The 13,796-nt window shown below is 34.4% G+C and overlaps 1 protein-coding gene across 1 annotated transcript in view; it reads left to right on the top strand.

Moving 5' to 3' along the window:
• LOC145660592 (uncharacterized) overlaps positions 1 to 12,914 on the top strand; it is a 55,254-nt gene extending 42,340 nt beyond the window's left edge. The window contains exons 2-3 of the mRNA XM_081725847.1: positions 8,831 to 9,017; positions 12,055 to 12,914. Of these exons, the coding sequence (XP_081581973.1) occupies positions 8,831 to 9,017; positions 12,055 to 12,768 (901 nt within the window). The 3' untranslated portion in view covers positions 12,769 to 12,914. The remainder of the gene's footprint in view (positions 1 to 8,830; positions 9,018 to 12,054) is intronic.
• The last annotated feature ends 882 nt before the right edge of the window (positions 12,915 to 13,796 follow it).

Genomic DNA, 13,796 nt, shown 5'->3' with positions numbered 1-13,796 from the left:
ATATCAAAACTACGATAGAAGTAAATTATGAATAAAGGTGAATTCACAGTTCTGGAATACCAACAAATGATTTTGCTAGATGTAACTTTTCAGAAAATTTTTTTATAAGGCTTTAGATTTATTATTATAATTTTTTTTTGTTTGTTTGTTTATTAGCTTCCCCATGCCGTAAACGTCGCCAACTCCTAGTGGCTCACTTGCCGGTAAATGGCGATCGTCGATATAGCGACGCGTCGAAGAATTGCCGCTAACGTACCACTAGTGGCAGGGATTCGTCGAGTCGAAGCAGATATCTAGAATCGGGGGTATTGAAGTTACCACAACGTAAGAACGAGGACTTCATTTTGGTCCGCGCTCGTTTGATTTGTCACGGAGAATCGTAAAGGGACCAACATGAACTATCGCCAGTCATGTGCATGCGGTTATTATTATATATTATTTTTCCCTGACGAATTGTTATTATAAGGACAATATTTGAGCTCCGGGGGTCAAACTCCTGCCTTTACATCATGAAGTGAAAAATCTTGAGGTGGGTGCGTATAATTGTATGAATTTAGTTGGCAACTGTCGCCGATCACTAGCAAGTGAATATGGGAGAACTATGAAAAAAGTAAATAGACGCTTGCCATTTTGTTATAAAATTACATGACGAGTGCATTTGATTTGATTCCGAACAGTTGTCTTCAAATATACACGGTTAAAGAAGCACTCTGATTAGAAATATTAAAAATACTTCAACGATTTATCACTCTACAAGCTGTCTCTTCATAATCGCCTCCGTGACGAATTCGGAAGAACACGCAATTAGTAACCCTAAGGTTGATGGTTCACGCCCAGCTCAGGGCACTTTCGTTTTATTTTTTTAAAAATGTTTTTAGACTCATCTTGATGCAAAGAAATTACGCATATAGGCGATTTAACGTATTTTAGGGGAATAATTTTGTGGTTCGTTGGCGTTCCGTCGCTTCTCTGTCGGTGGTGGTATAATTTTCAAAACGGAAGTGGGACCAATTTTTGGCTGCGGGACCGCCAATTTTTGGGGACATGTCACTAGTTGCCTATCGGTGGTCCACCGACGCTTACGGCATGGGATTGTCCCCTCACGAGTGAGGCAGATTGTAATCGACCAAGAGTGTTTTGGAAAAATGGGAAACATCTTCCGACTTCGACTTCTGAATAATCCGTTTAGGATCAAGTCGAATCAAGGCTGCGCCACGGGAAGGTAGAACAAGTGAGGCAATCGTTCCAAGCACTACGCTCGACAGCTTCCGTCTCATTCACGACTTAGAGTCTTCAGGAAAAGTAACAAGTTTATTACTTGTAATTTATTCTTTCAGTCAAAGTATTTTGCAATAAACCATCGTTTTGTAAGATATTTTTACGATTGTATACTATTAATTTCGAAAATTGTACTCATAATATAATTTCCCATCATGGATTTGAAAAAAAATCAAAGTTGGAGCAAAGAAAGATCTCCGATCCACATGTCTCTTCATGTTTGATATGGAAGTCTCATCTTCATTATTGACCCTTAATTTATTTTAGTCCTAGGCAACGCGAATCGACGGGATGGCTCTAAGTGAAAACATTCATTTAGATGGTTAAGTAATCAGGAAATTCCTGCTGTTATTTCACGAAACACAACAGATCTTGAGGAAAAAAAAAAAAAAAAAAAACAATTTTGCTTACCAGGGGGAGGGAGTAAATCATCTGCTTGCGTTTGCTTAACTAGGAAGAAGGCAAGGGCGCCGATCCTGGGGGGCCGAGCCCGCTCAAAGCTCATGTAGGCCTCCTTTGTATTTATGAATATACAATATTTGGCATTATTTGAGTGTAATTTGTCTTAAAATCCTCATATATATATCTTCTGCATTTGAATGCCCCCCCCCTCCAAATTTAAAGAGAAATTGGCGTCCTTGGAAGATCTGGTGAAATGAATAAAAATGTGATAACGTAATACTTGAACAACTCTATCTAATGGAGGAAAGTAAATTAGTATTCAACACTTCTTTCAGTTTTAAGCATTTCAAAGATTCTCGTAATTTAGTAGCGTCCCGGATTTGCATTTTTGAAGTACGGGAACTTTATCTATACCTTAACGTGGGAATCGGTTTCGGACCATGCACTTAAGCCGCTTTGCCATAAGAGGCACAAGGAGTTTTTCTTTCGATTTCCTCAGGAATATTGCGAATGGTATAACTTTTAAAACTATGTTTAAAAAAGAATACACATCGACATAATAAGATGATAATCTGATACCTAGGAAATATATTGAATTGTTTTTAATTTGTTCTCACGCTTGCAAATCAGTACTTATGCTTTTTTTTTAATTCCAGCCTTTTAATATAAGCATTTCAGACTATTGTCTGTTCTAGGACGATACAATTCTAGTTCATGTATATGCTAGCTTTGGAAATACAGTAGAGTTTCGCTTATCCGACATAAACAGGCAGGCAGAACGCTGGATAATATGGATGTGTTAAGAAAAGACCTATTAAAAGTAAAACTTACGATATAATTTTACATATTACGCATCTAATAATAATGTTTTATAACAAATAACTGCACTGCACTGAATCAGGGACGTATCCAGCGTGAGGGCCTGAGAGCTGTCTCTCTCCGAAACTCAAGCACTTTTTAATAAACTTGCCTTTACCCTTTTGAGGTTCTTTTATATCAGTTTACTAGTAGTCAGTGTCCAAACTTTGGGCAATGTGCTGTTGTCTTGTTATAATTCTAAGAACATACCATAATGCCATTATACCAGGTGCAGTGGCGTATTTAGGGGGGTGGCTTCCGGGTTTAAGCCCCCCACGAAATCTTACTTAGTATAGTAAAGTAAATGAAATATCTTGCAGAATTTTCACATTTCCAGGCAAAGCCCCCCCCGAAAGTTAGCAAATCCCCTCCCGAAACAAAATCGTAAATACGCCACTGATCCAGGTGGAATTAAAGAACAGTTTTAAATAGGATTAACATTTCGTTTCCGTTCTGTTTTTAACTTTAATATATTAGAACGATACACTCCATGTCTTCTTGCTATTTTTGTTATGTGATATACGTAGCAGACAGTTTTCTTTAGTTACATTTCTCTCGAAAATATGTTTCATTTTGTTTGTGCTATAATGCAGTTTCCAAAATAAACCGGTTTATAAATGAAAAGTAGGAAAAAGTTTAAGAGAGGTACAGAACTGTTGCATTATTATTATTATTATTGATATTTAAAAACATTAGAATTACGTGCTTACGAGGATTCGTGTTGGGCCCCCTCCGAATAGAAAACCTGGATACGTGTCTGCACTGAATGATAGACGTATGAGTCAAGGTGTAGACGGGCGCGCTAGGCGATAGACTCCACAGCATGAAAAATAGATTAAGACCACAACTTGCAGATCTTCTTGCCGATTGGTGCTATTTGCAATGATATATCGGATCATATGGTATGTGGAACAAAGGATGGTCGGATAAGCGAGACCATGGTGTATTGGTGTTTCACGCACCTAAACCTGTAAAATGTTTGTATAAACAATTATCTTTCACTCACTAGCTAAATTTGTGGGTATGATCACACACCTTGAATCATAAAGTATAGTCTTATAAAGAAAAACATATTTTTTTTAAGCTAAATCCTAAAGAAAAGCCAACTTCAGTTTTTTTTTTTTTTTTTTTTTTTTTTAATAATGGCAAACTATTCCACTTTATCACGATAAATCACGTTTGGTACTAAGATGTCTCTTTCTGTCCGTATATATCCTTCACACTTCGTTGGAGACAAAATTGTTTTTTCCCCAAGAAAACAGGATGAGAGAAACTATACAACAGCATGAACAGAAAATAATAGCTATTAACAATAGTTCTCTAATCCTGGATAAATACGTCATTACAGCAAAATATTAGTAAGTTGTCCTTATTATATTGCTTCGGTTCTTATTAACATGAAAATTATAATGTTTTGTAAAAAGAAATGGGATGGGATGAGATGGGATTCGATGTGGTGTCACAATTATAAAATAACTACGACTCCGCCACTCTACCCACCGAACCAAGGAGGCTACATGGTGTTAGCTCCTTTTTTTAAAGAAATTATCTTCATAACCATGGTCCGTATCGCTTCGAACCTTAAGATAAGAGTTTTTCTGTTTAATTCTATATTTTCGTACGACATCTTAGTTACAGAAGCTAATTTATATTTGGCAGGCAATCTACACACTAGGTTTTAACCAATAAATGCAACATTTTAGTCCACTATCCAGTTCCTTGATCCAACTTCTCGATTCCCCTACTGAATTCCCTCCGCAATTGTGATCTGCTACTGAAAAAATCCCTAGAAATCACCGTTGCCAGTATACACAAAACCAAGCATAATTTTGTTTTTTGCTTATATTTTTATTATTTTATTATATTTTTTGGAAATATCTCCTTACATGAATTGCTTTTTATTATCTCCACATACTAATAACTGAATTTTACCCATAAACGTAAGGAAAATGGAATAAATGCGAAAAATCTTGAGTTACAGTATACGCGCAATTTTTTTTGCGCATGGGAGTACATGTGACGTCTTGTTTAAGAAAATCCTAGAAGAATGGCTGCTTTGGTGATAGTGTGTGCCCCATTCATACTCTCTCCACGATCAAACTGTGATAACCCTTCATACGACCAATTATGACAGTATCGTCCAATAGCTATAACTGATGAATAGTGACCGGATGTTTAGGCATTAAAAACCTGGAAAATAGGCACGTAAAGGGGCACTTAAAATTTTAAAAAATAAGCATTAAAATTAACTTCCAAATAATGAAGATAAACACTGAATACACATAAAAAATAAAATCAAGTCGTAGATAATGTTCAAAGAATATCGAAACATACCTGTTTGTGGGGCTGCGGTAGCTCAGTGGTAGAGAGTTCACCTCTGGTGCTTGGGGTTCCTGGTTCGATCCCAGGTCGCGCCAAGTGAGCTTTGTGATGGACAGACACCGTGTGCGTGGGTTTCCTCGGGGCTCCCGTTTCCTCCCACTTTCTTCAATTCATCCATTTCTCATCGTCTCGTTTAGGCTAGCCGGGATAATCGTGGGAAGTAAAACTCAAAGATTTCATTTCATTTTTCATATCTGTTTATTAATGTCTTCTTTTAATGTATACAGCACTTTATCACAACAGTCCAAATTTTATACACTTGTCAGTACACACAGCAGTCCAAAATTTTATAGTACTTTATCAGTACACATAGCAGTCCAAAGGTTTACGACATATTATCACTATAAACAATACTTTTATATTTATATTTCTCGGAAGAAGCAGAATCCTTTCTTAAAATACTGTTATATATTTTTTCCAGTAAAATTATTTTGAAGAAAATGCATAGAATAGGCAACATTAGGCACAAAAGCAATTATTTACGCAGGAATGGGCGAAATAGGTAAAATAAAATTGGCTTAAATTGAAACTATAACCCCCCCATATAAACTTTAAAACGTTATTTTTGACCATATCTTTAATATTAAAGAATAAGCATTTTGCCTAACATCCGGTCTCTACTGATGAAAGTTATGTCAATGTTAACTCCATTGTTGTACCGGTTCACACAATTTACTCCGTCGGCAGAAGGTACCAATGTTGTGTGCTGCTGTTCCTAAATTTTTAGCACGTGAGTTTATTTCAATAATATATTCAGACAATTTAAGATATACCCTATAGATGTGTTTAAGTCGTAAGTCTGCAGTTTTAGAACACGTGACGATGATGATATAGAATTATATAAATACGTCTATATACTTGTATACCTTCCATGGTCTTGCACAGGCCTATTTATTCAAACGAGGGGACGAAATTATGCTTGTTACGAGATAAGGACATTATGTAGAGTTTAATAATAATAATAATAATAATAATAATAAAAACTGTATGCAGTTGTGAATTAATCGTCTCCACCCTCCAAATAGTAATTTCTTGTACGGATATTTTTTATTCATGAGCAATACTTCGTATATCAGGTACAAGTGAAAAGAGACGAAGATATCAAATACTGTAAAAGAGAACCTTGCAGTTTATTTTAATATCCTTGATATTAACATAAATACAATTTACAAGCAGGGAAAACTAAATGTAATAACAAAATATAGCGATGCTTTATGTCTGCAGACACCATCTTAACGTAGAACGCGTATTCGGTCTCTTAGGCCAGCTATACACTATAAGATAGATCCTAGGAAATCTCTTACGATTTGTCCTAGAGTCGAAATCTCAACGTGTATGGCATCAGATCGCATGTCATTTCCTGTGTTCTGAACGATCCTATGAGATTTCTCTTGTTTAGAGCACGCTCTATTTCGGAAAGAAAATTCGTAAGATTTGGATTTAAGCGACATCAGGTGAGAGAAAGTGAAAACAAAACAAGTGAAAACACAACTGATGAGGTATCTTCTGATCGTGCAGGTTTACTTTAGGTGTACCACTCGAAATAATTGTTGAAAAATTATAATTTGACACTGTTTCCTAAATGATTTGCGTTGACCGACATGAAAATATCTAACATAGCATAGATAAAATCCCTGAAGGGGACCATCAAAAGTAATTGATAAACTACAATTCTTTTATGATTTGTGTACAAATACGGGGTCCAGATATATAGTATAAAAACTATAGTGCAAAAAACGCAAACCAAGTTGCGCTGGTCGCTTCTAGAAAGTATGAATGCTATCTAACCGAGTCAGGGTAGGGCGAAGCGGGGGTCCGAGCGTCAGTGAGGGGGTGCGAGCGAAGGAAACAGGCGCGTCAGTGAATGCAGTGAAAACGAGTGGGTTTTGGCAATGATACGAGTTTGAGTAGCACATGTCATGGTATCGTGGTAGTAGCGCTCCACTTGCAAACATAAATTATAGCTTCTGTAAACTATGCAGAAATATACCGGTAATGGAAAATAGTATCACCGGTCATCTTTCATATGCACTCACTTAGGTAAATGTTTCGCAGAAGGGGCCCAGAAGCAAGCAGAACATACAAAATTTACAGGAGAAATGGAAGATGCAAGTACTTAGACCTAACACAACCTAACCAAATCTAAGCTAATGAAATTAACTAACTTAAACTAACCTAATATTAATAGAAGTAAGCGAAATTCTATCACTTTTTGAAAATTGTGTTAGACCCATATACTAATATAATCTAACGTAACATAACCGTAACTAACCCTAACCAACCTAAACTAAACTAATGTGAATAGAAACTACCGAAATTGTAACATTTCTTAGAAAAAATAGCTGGACCCTTTCTGCTAAACATTCTCTCTCAAATGATTTTACACTAGTAACCCTGCAGTTTTAAACATAAAATACAGGTGTACTACTTTGTATTTAATTATGTTGCTTGCAAAAACTTTGTTCCTTATAAATATGTCTTTTCATGCAAAGTATTAAATTTTACTTGTAAATCTTCTAAAATGTGGTGCGCCAGAAGTATACTAGCACCCTTCTGATTTTTATGTTTTTTTTTTTCTTAAAAGAGGTATCCAATTTAACAATATAGCGCCTGATATTAATATCAGTGGGATGTGCAGTGTGGTTAGCATAGTAATTTTTCGACTTTGTACTTTTATTAAAATGAACTATTTCACAATGTTGATAAACGTCATTCGGTCAGACAGGAAAACTCTTTACGTGTATGGGACAAAAAGGGTAAGATTTCCTACAAGATATGTCATAACATTTTTCCGAAGATAAATTCTAAGATATTTCCTAGGATTGATCTCGTAGTGTATAGCACGCTTTACTGGATTCAGAAGAAAAGGTGGGCAAGGCAGAAAGATTTGTTTCACTGCAGAAGTTTCCCATGAGTAAAATTGTTCCAGGCCGTCGTAAAAGGAAACAACTGTAATAAGTGCTATTTTAAGTATGGGTTCCCTACGTGTTTTATGGGTGGTTAGTATAATAATTAAAACTTACAAATGGCTACAATACTTTTCTTATTCTTATATTTTTCTCTTGAAAGTGTATAAGGACATGTATATTATATTGAACATTTTTCAGTATTAAATTACTAAAATGATTTTCGAATGAGCATAGGTGGTTGATTAGAGTACGTATTTCTTATTTTAGAGGTTCTGGGTTCGAATCCGAAGGTCGACCATCGTGGCGAGTTCTACAGGCTTTTTACCTGTCTCAGCAGATGATTACTGGTTGTATCTTAATATATAGGTTCTGATTGATTTCAGATTTTCTTTCCCTTTGTTAATACTTTAACTTAAGAGTATTATAGCCTTTTGGCTGTATCTGAAACGTCGTTAATAAATGACTGAGATCATGATTGCAGTGATTTATGACATTAGGAAAATAAGAAACTAATACTAATGAATGCAAATATGTAAGTCATCCAGTAAAAGTCCACTATTTGATTTTCATCTCATGACATTTGAACTTCTATGATTGGAAAGTTACTCAGTCAAGGACTTAGTATTGACAACAGTCTTTCATTTTAACTCAGTTTTTACCATAAGGAAAATATTAAGAGAATAGAACTTCATTGAAAAACAGTTGGAAGAAGCAGGAGTATGTGTATTATAATACTTATCGGTTCGTCTTTCTTATATTATAATTCTGGAGAACATAATCATTTATTTACTACATAATCTGATTTTTAGTTATTATCAACAATTAGGTGTGAGCTTGTCGGTAGGGTTTCATGTAACCGAAAGGATATCACACTTACTTGTAGAGCACATAGTACTGGTATGTTTGATTAATATGTTAAAAACGCTTTTGCTAAGTAAGAGTTTTAAAAAAAAATCGATAAAATATTTTCGTAATGTTATTGACTATATTACCTTTCGCAGATTTCCTCTCAGCAATAATGAAATTTGCCAACAATGGGTTGAAGCTATAGGGAGGAAAAATTTTAAGCCATCACCACATCATCGAATCTGTTCGGCACATTTTGACGAAAGTTGTTACTTGAGTGGTTATGTCAATCGGAAACAACTAAGAGATGATGCGGTACCAACTATTTTTTCATTTCAAAAGGTAAGCTTTACTCTATTTTTAACAGTTTAAATTATTTAAGTAATCCATTTTTTATGACTTAAGTAAGTCACATGATACACATTTTTATGTACGGCTGAATGGTAATTTCTGCATGGTTTTCATTCAGTGGTGGTTGATCTCAATAAAATTAAGAATAACGCACTTAAAATTATCAAATAATCACTTGTAGTTCGTTAAATATTATGCACACAAAAGTGCAATACGCAGCGAATGAAACTAAATCTCTAACATTCAATTGTTATGTTAAAATAATAGAAATATAACTACCATTCACTTCACTTAAGCTGATAGGCAATCGAAACAAACTCTCCTACCCTTCCCTTTTGTGCCGCTGCTAAAGAGGAAAACAAATCACGAACCTTGTCAAAGAGAGATACTTCTTGAAGATATTGTATCAAATCAAAAATTCCACCCGCTATTCTTATTTTTAGCTTTTTTTTTTTTTTTAAATCAACCGCTGCTATACAAAATAACTATATTTAACTATGGCATTTAAAGAAGTATTGATTATTATTTATATATTGAGAACTTGATTTTAGTCGTATTTTTAAATTGAAGATCTGTTGAGCTGTTAGCGTGATAGAGGCTACAAAAATTTGTATATTTGTAATACTGTATCGTCCTTGGTTTGCAACATACTGAATAGTAAGTATGGTATTGTAAGTTTACGTTTAACGTATAAATTTGACATATGCAATAATCTGACGTCGTGTCATTTAAAAAAAATTATAATTGTATATGGAGTTGGCAACACCGTGTGCAGTATATCAAATTATTTCCCCCTATTGATGTTTGCTTCTTACAAAATGACAGCGCTTTTTATTTATTGGTTTAGAAATTACACATTTGTATCAAATTAAAAAAAAAAACTCCCTTATATCTATCTCTCATATATCTATATCTATCTATCTATCTATCTATATACATACGGCGGACTGCTTAATTCTAACTGAAGTCTATTCCTCTTGAAAACTATGGTAAAAATTATGAGTAAATCGATTTTTTTTTACCTTCTCCTTAGATAATTCGAAGTAATACAGGGCCAGAATTTTTAGTGGTGGATTGATTGCGAATAGAAAACTGCAGTTATAATTGCTTTTTAGTCATTGAGAGGCAGCCCTAGACAAGAGTAACACAAAAACAATCTATCTGATGATGATTATGATAAAGATAGAGACGATTTCGGCGATGAAGTAAAGAAACGGTATGACATTTCATCTGAAGCTTCCGAAATGGTTGAAAATTTTGAATGTGGTGATCTATTCTTAACATGATCTATTGAATGTCAACCAAATGTTACGCATAACGTATTAACACAATAAATGAAATAGAAGGTTTTACTGGTAACGTAAACACAATCAATTCAAACTAAACGATGATCACGAACTCCTTTAAGTGAGGACAAATAATAAAGGTTATTATTACTTGTGTATATGGATTTGTGTATTAATTCAGTGTATGTGGTACTATACTTCCTCGTAGGTGTGTAACTTAATTTATACCAGTAAATGTCGTTTGTCTGTCTTGTTTTACGAAAATAATATACTCCCTTAAAGGTGGAGTCTACTTCATATTACTTTTATCCATATAGATATATTAATTTTGTTTCTTTGGATATTTAGCAATACATATTTGTGGATAATTCAAACTTTATCGGGTATTCTAAAAATGGCACTCACAGCGCACTATCCTACAGGTAAAAATAAAGTGAAAATATATATAATTGTATACCTTTCGGGTCTTCGTCCGAAGATGCAAATTTCACTGTGTGACAACGTCGCGTTGCGTCGTAAATAAAGGGCCAAAGAGTTAATTTTCCCGTCCACTGAATAATTACATCGACTGTTTCCAGATGGCATTTTAAGTCGATAGATGCAGACGTTGATACTTGCTAGCACCATCTAAAAGCATCGGTAGAATGAAAAAGGCAGGTCGGGCAGGTCATATAGTCAGAATGGAAGAAAGTATGAACGAGTTCAAAGTTTTAACTGGAAATGCAATCGGAAAACGACCATTAGGAAGACCTAGGCGCATATGGGAAGACAATATTAAGATGGATCTCGCAGAAATAGGGATACAAAGTAGAAACTCGATCCAGTTGGCTAAAGACAAAAGTCAATGAGGAGCTTTTTGTAAATGCGGCATTGAACCTCCGGGTTCCATAGGCCATAGAGTTAGTTAGTTAGTTATGGGACAAAAAAACAATGTCCCAATAATTAGTTTCAGTTTGTAGTAGGAGTGTTCGCGTCCTTGGCTCCAGCGTGGGCCGAAATATTGAATATTATGGAGTTTTAACAGGGGAAACAGCAGCACCAGATGCAAGATGAGTTTCTTTCTACATATCTGCAAAATGTTTATTTTGCTGTTAGATATTTCTAAATGAAATGAACAATAAATTGGTAAAGAATAAAAAAAGACATGTCTCACATTTGTAAGCATCTGTTTTACAATATTGCATACCAAAGTGACAATAAATATTCGAAGTACCTTTTATATCTGAGATATGATTTGAACAAGTTTTTTTAAGTTGTTAAATTTCAGAATACAATAGGGAAATTCCAGTGTGTTTGTGGAGGCGGTTCCTTGAGTTTTGCATTGCTTGATTCCAACTGGGAATTTGTTATAAATTAAGTGTGCAATAATGCATAATAAAGACTAGAAGTATGATATTTTCTTGTCATTATTTATGGTATTATAGTTTATTCTTTCAGAATCATGTTGCTGCAGAATGTTTTGTCGGCCTACTATTTTCTTTTGTATTTTGGTCCAAGGATTTCGTTTTCTTTTTTTTCTTTCTTTCTTTAATCATCATTCTTGACTATCCTTTCAGGGACACTATGAATATAAAGATAGTAATCATAACATTACAATAAACTAGTGTTTTTAGTACTGATACAATAATAGTGATTAAAAGATCAATATTTTAATGTTTTAGGCTAGTCGTAAGTTGTGGTGTATCCTATATGTAAATATCCAATAAGAAGTTAATTTATTTAGAATTATTTGTTGTTTTTAGGGAAGAAAAAAATCGTTCAACAAAAGATCATTACCAAAAAGAGGAAGATGTGGATTACAAGCAGCAAAATCATCACGTGAGGAAGCCACAGACAGTGAAAGTGATTTTGAAACGGAGAAATTGACACTGGTAATTGAAGAAGTAACTAAAGACAAGGTAGATTTAGATTGTGCAGATACAATGGTTGTTACGGAAGACAATTCAGGGCTACAGACTATAGAGCTCTTGCGTGGTGATGAACCTTTTTTGTTAGAAGAACAACGTTATCTTTTGTCAGAATACATGCAACTCACCGAACAAAATGAGTCATCGGATTTAGATGAGGATCATAACTATTACGTATCTTTGAGTCCCAGTAAATTGATAAGGAAATGTGAAAATGAAGTGAATAAAAGTGAACAGAATCCTGTGCCTCTTTCTAAAAAAAATCACGATGTCGAAGTGTCTAGTTTACAAGATCTTGTGACTGAACTTAAAAGTAGAGACTTAATAAGCGAAAAAGGTGCACTTTGTTTATCGTCGTTCTTTCCAGACATAATAGAAATTATGGCACGCCATAAGACGAAAGGTAGTATATATAGTAATACTCTTACTTCCTTTGCTAATCTGTTATATCATTATTCACCAGATGGTTATGAGTATGCAAGGACGTGCTTAAATATTCGTTTACCGAATATGAAGAAGTTACGTAGAAAGAATTTTGTGCATGTTTAGAAAATCGGAAAAATTGAGATTCCTTTCAACGTAGAACCAAGGGGAAGCATAAGTGCTTTCTACTCTGTAAAGTGTAATTAACTTTTCCATTGTTAATTGTAAGATATAGTGAGACACTGTATTAACTTATTAAATTTTGAACGAAACATGTGTAATCCATATCGATAATCCTTTTAATATCTTTTTTCTTTTTGTTTTTTTGTACGTACACAGCTCTTTTGCTGCTTCTTCCTATTGTTTGACTGCTGATCCATATCTTCATTTTCTTCAGAGCGTTGTCTGTTTGCATTTGAACATATTGTTAGGTTTTGTAAGTAATGAAGACTGGGTTTTATCATAAATCGAGACTTACAGTGTTAGATAGACTTCTCTCTATAAAGGCTAAAATACTAACTAATATAATTTTGAGAGGGATTTTCGTTTGCTTAAGTGATCATTTTTCGAGTCATCTATATATTAGAATGCTAGGTTTATATGTTCGTGGTTAGGAAAAGTTTATATATTTCTCTTTAGTCCTTTCGACAATGAGATCTCGGAAACCACAACTGCTAGAAACGTGCCGTTTTCTCTGGTCGATTCCAAATTTTGTGTAAATTGTTCAGTTCTAATTGAATAAAAAAATGGCCATTATTTCTTTATTACATTTTTAGGGGTACAGCGGAAGTGTTGAAATTATAAAAAAGTGAAACATATTATCGTGCGAGTTATACATTCCAACACCACACTTTTGCATACAGGATTAGTATCTCTCTCCGGCACAGTGTTAAATTTCAGCAATCTAGGTGGAAAAAATTCAATTTTAGTAAAGAATAGCCTAGTCGACTTTCCAGTGTTAAATATAGTAGTTGAGACACTAAAAGAAGCTTTGGCAAGGAGTTTGCAGTTTAATACAAAATGAAGAATGTAGTATGGTAACTACATATTGAAAATGATGGTGAATTACACATTTGTGGAACCCTAAAGTACCTCACTCATAAAAGACTGCTGAAAACAATAACTAATAAAATGCAAAAGCAACAAAAATACCT

Source organism: Thermobia domestica, chromosome 9 (assembly GCF_964235325.1).
Source record: "Thermobia domestica chromosome 9, izTheDome1.hap1.1, whole genome shotgun sequence".
NCBI classification, from domain to species: domain Eukaryota; kingdom Metazoa; phylum Arthropoda; class Insecta; order Zygentoma; family Lepismatidae; genus Thermobia; species Thermobia domestica.
The sequence above is the reverse complement of the archived record's forward strand: the minus strand, read 5'-3'. Positions and strand labels throughout refer to the sequence as shown.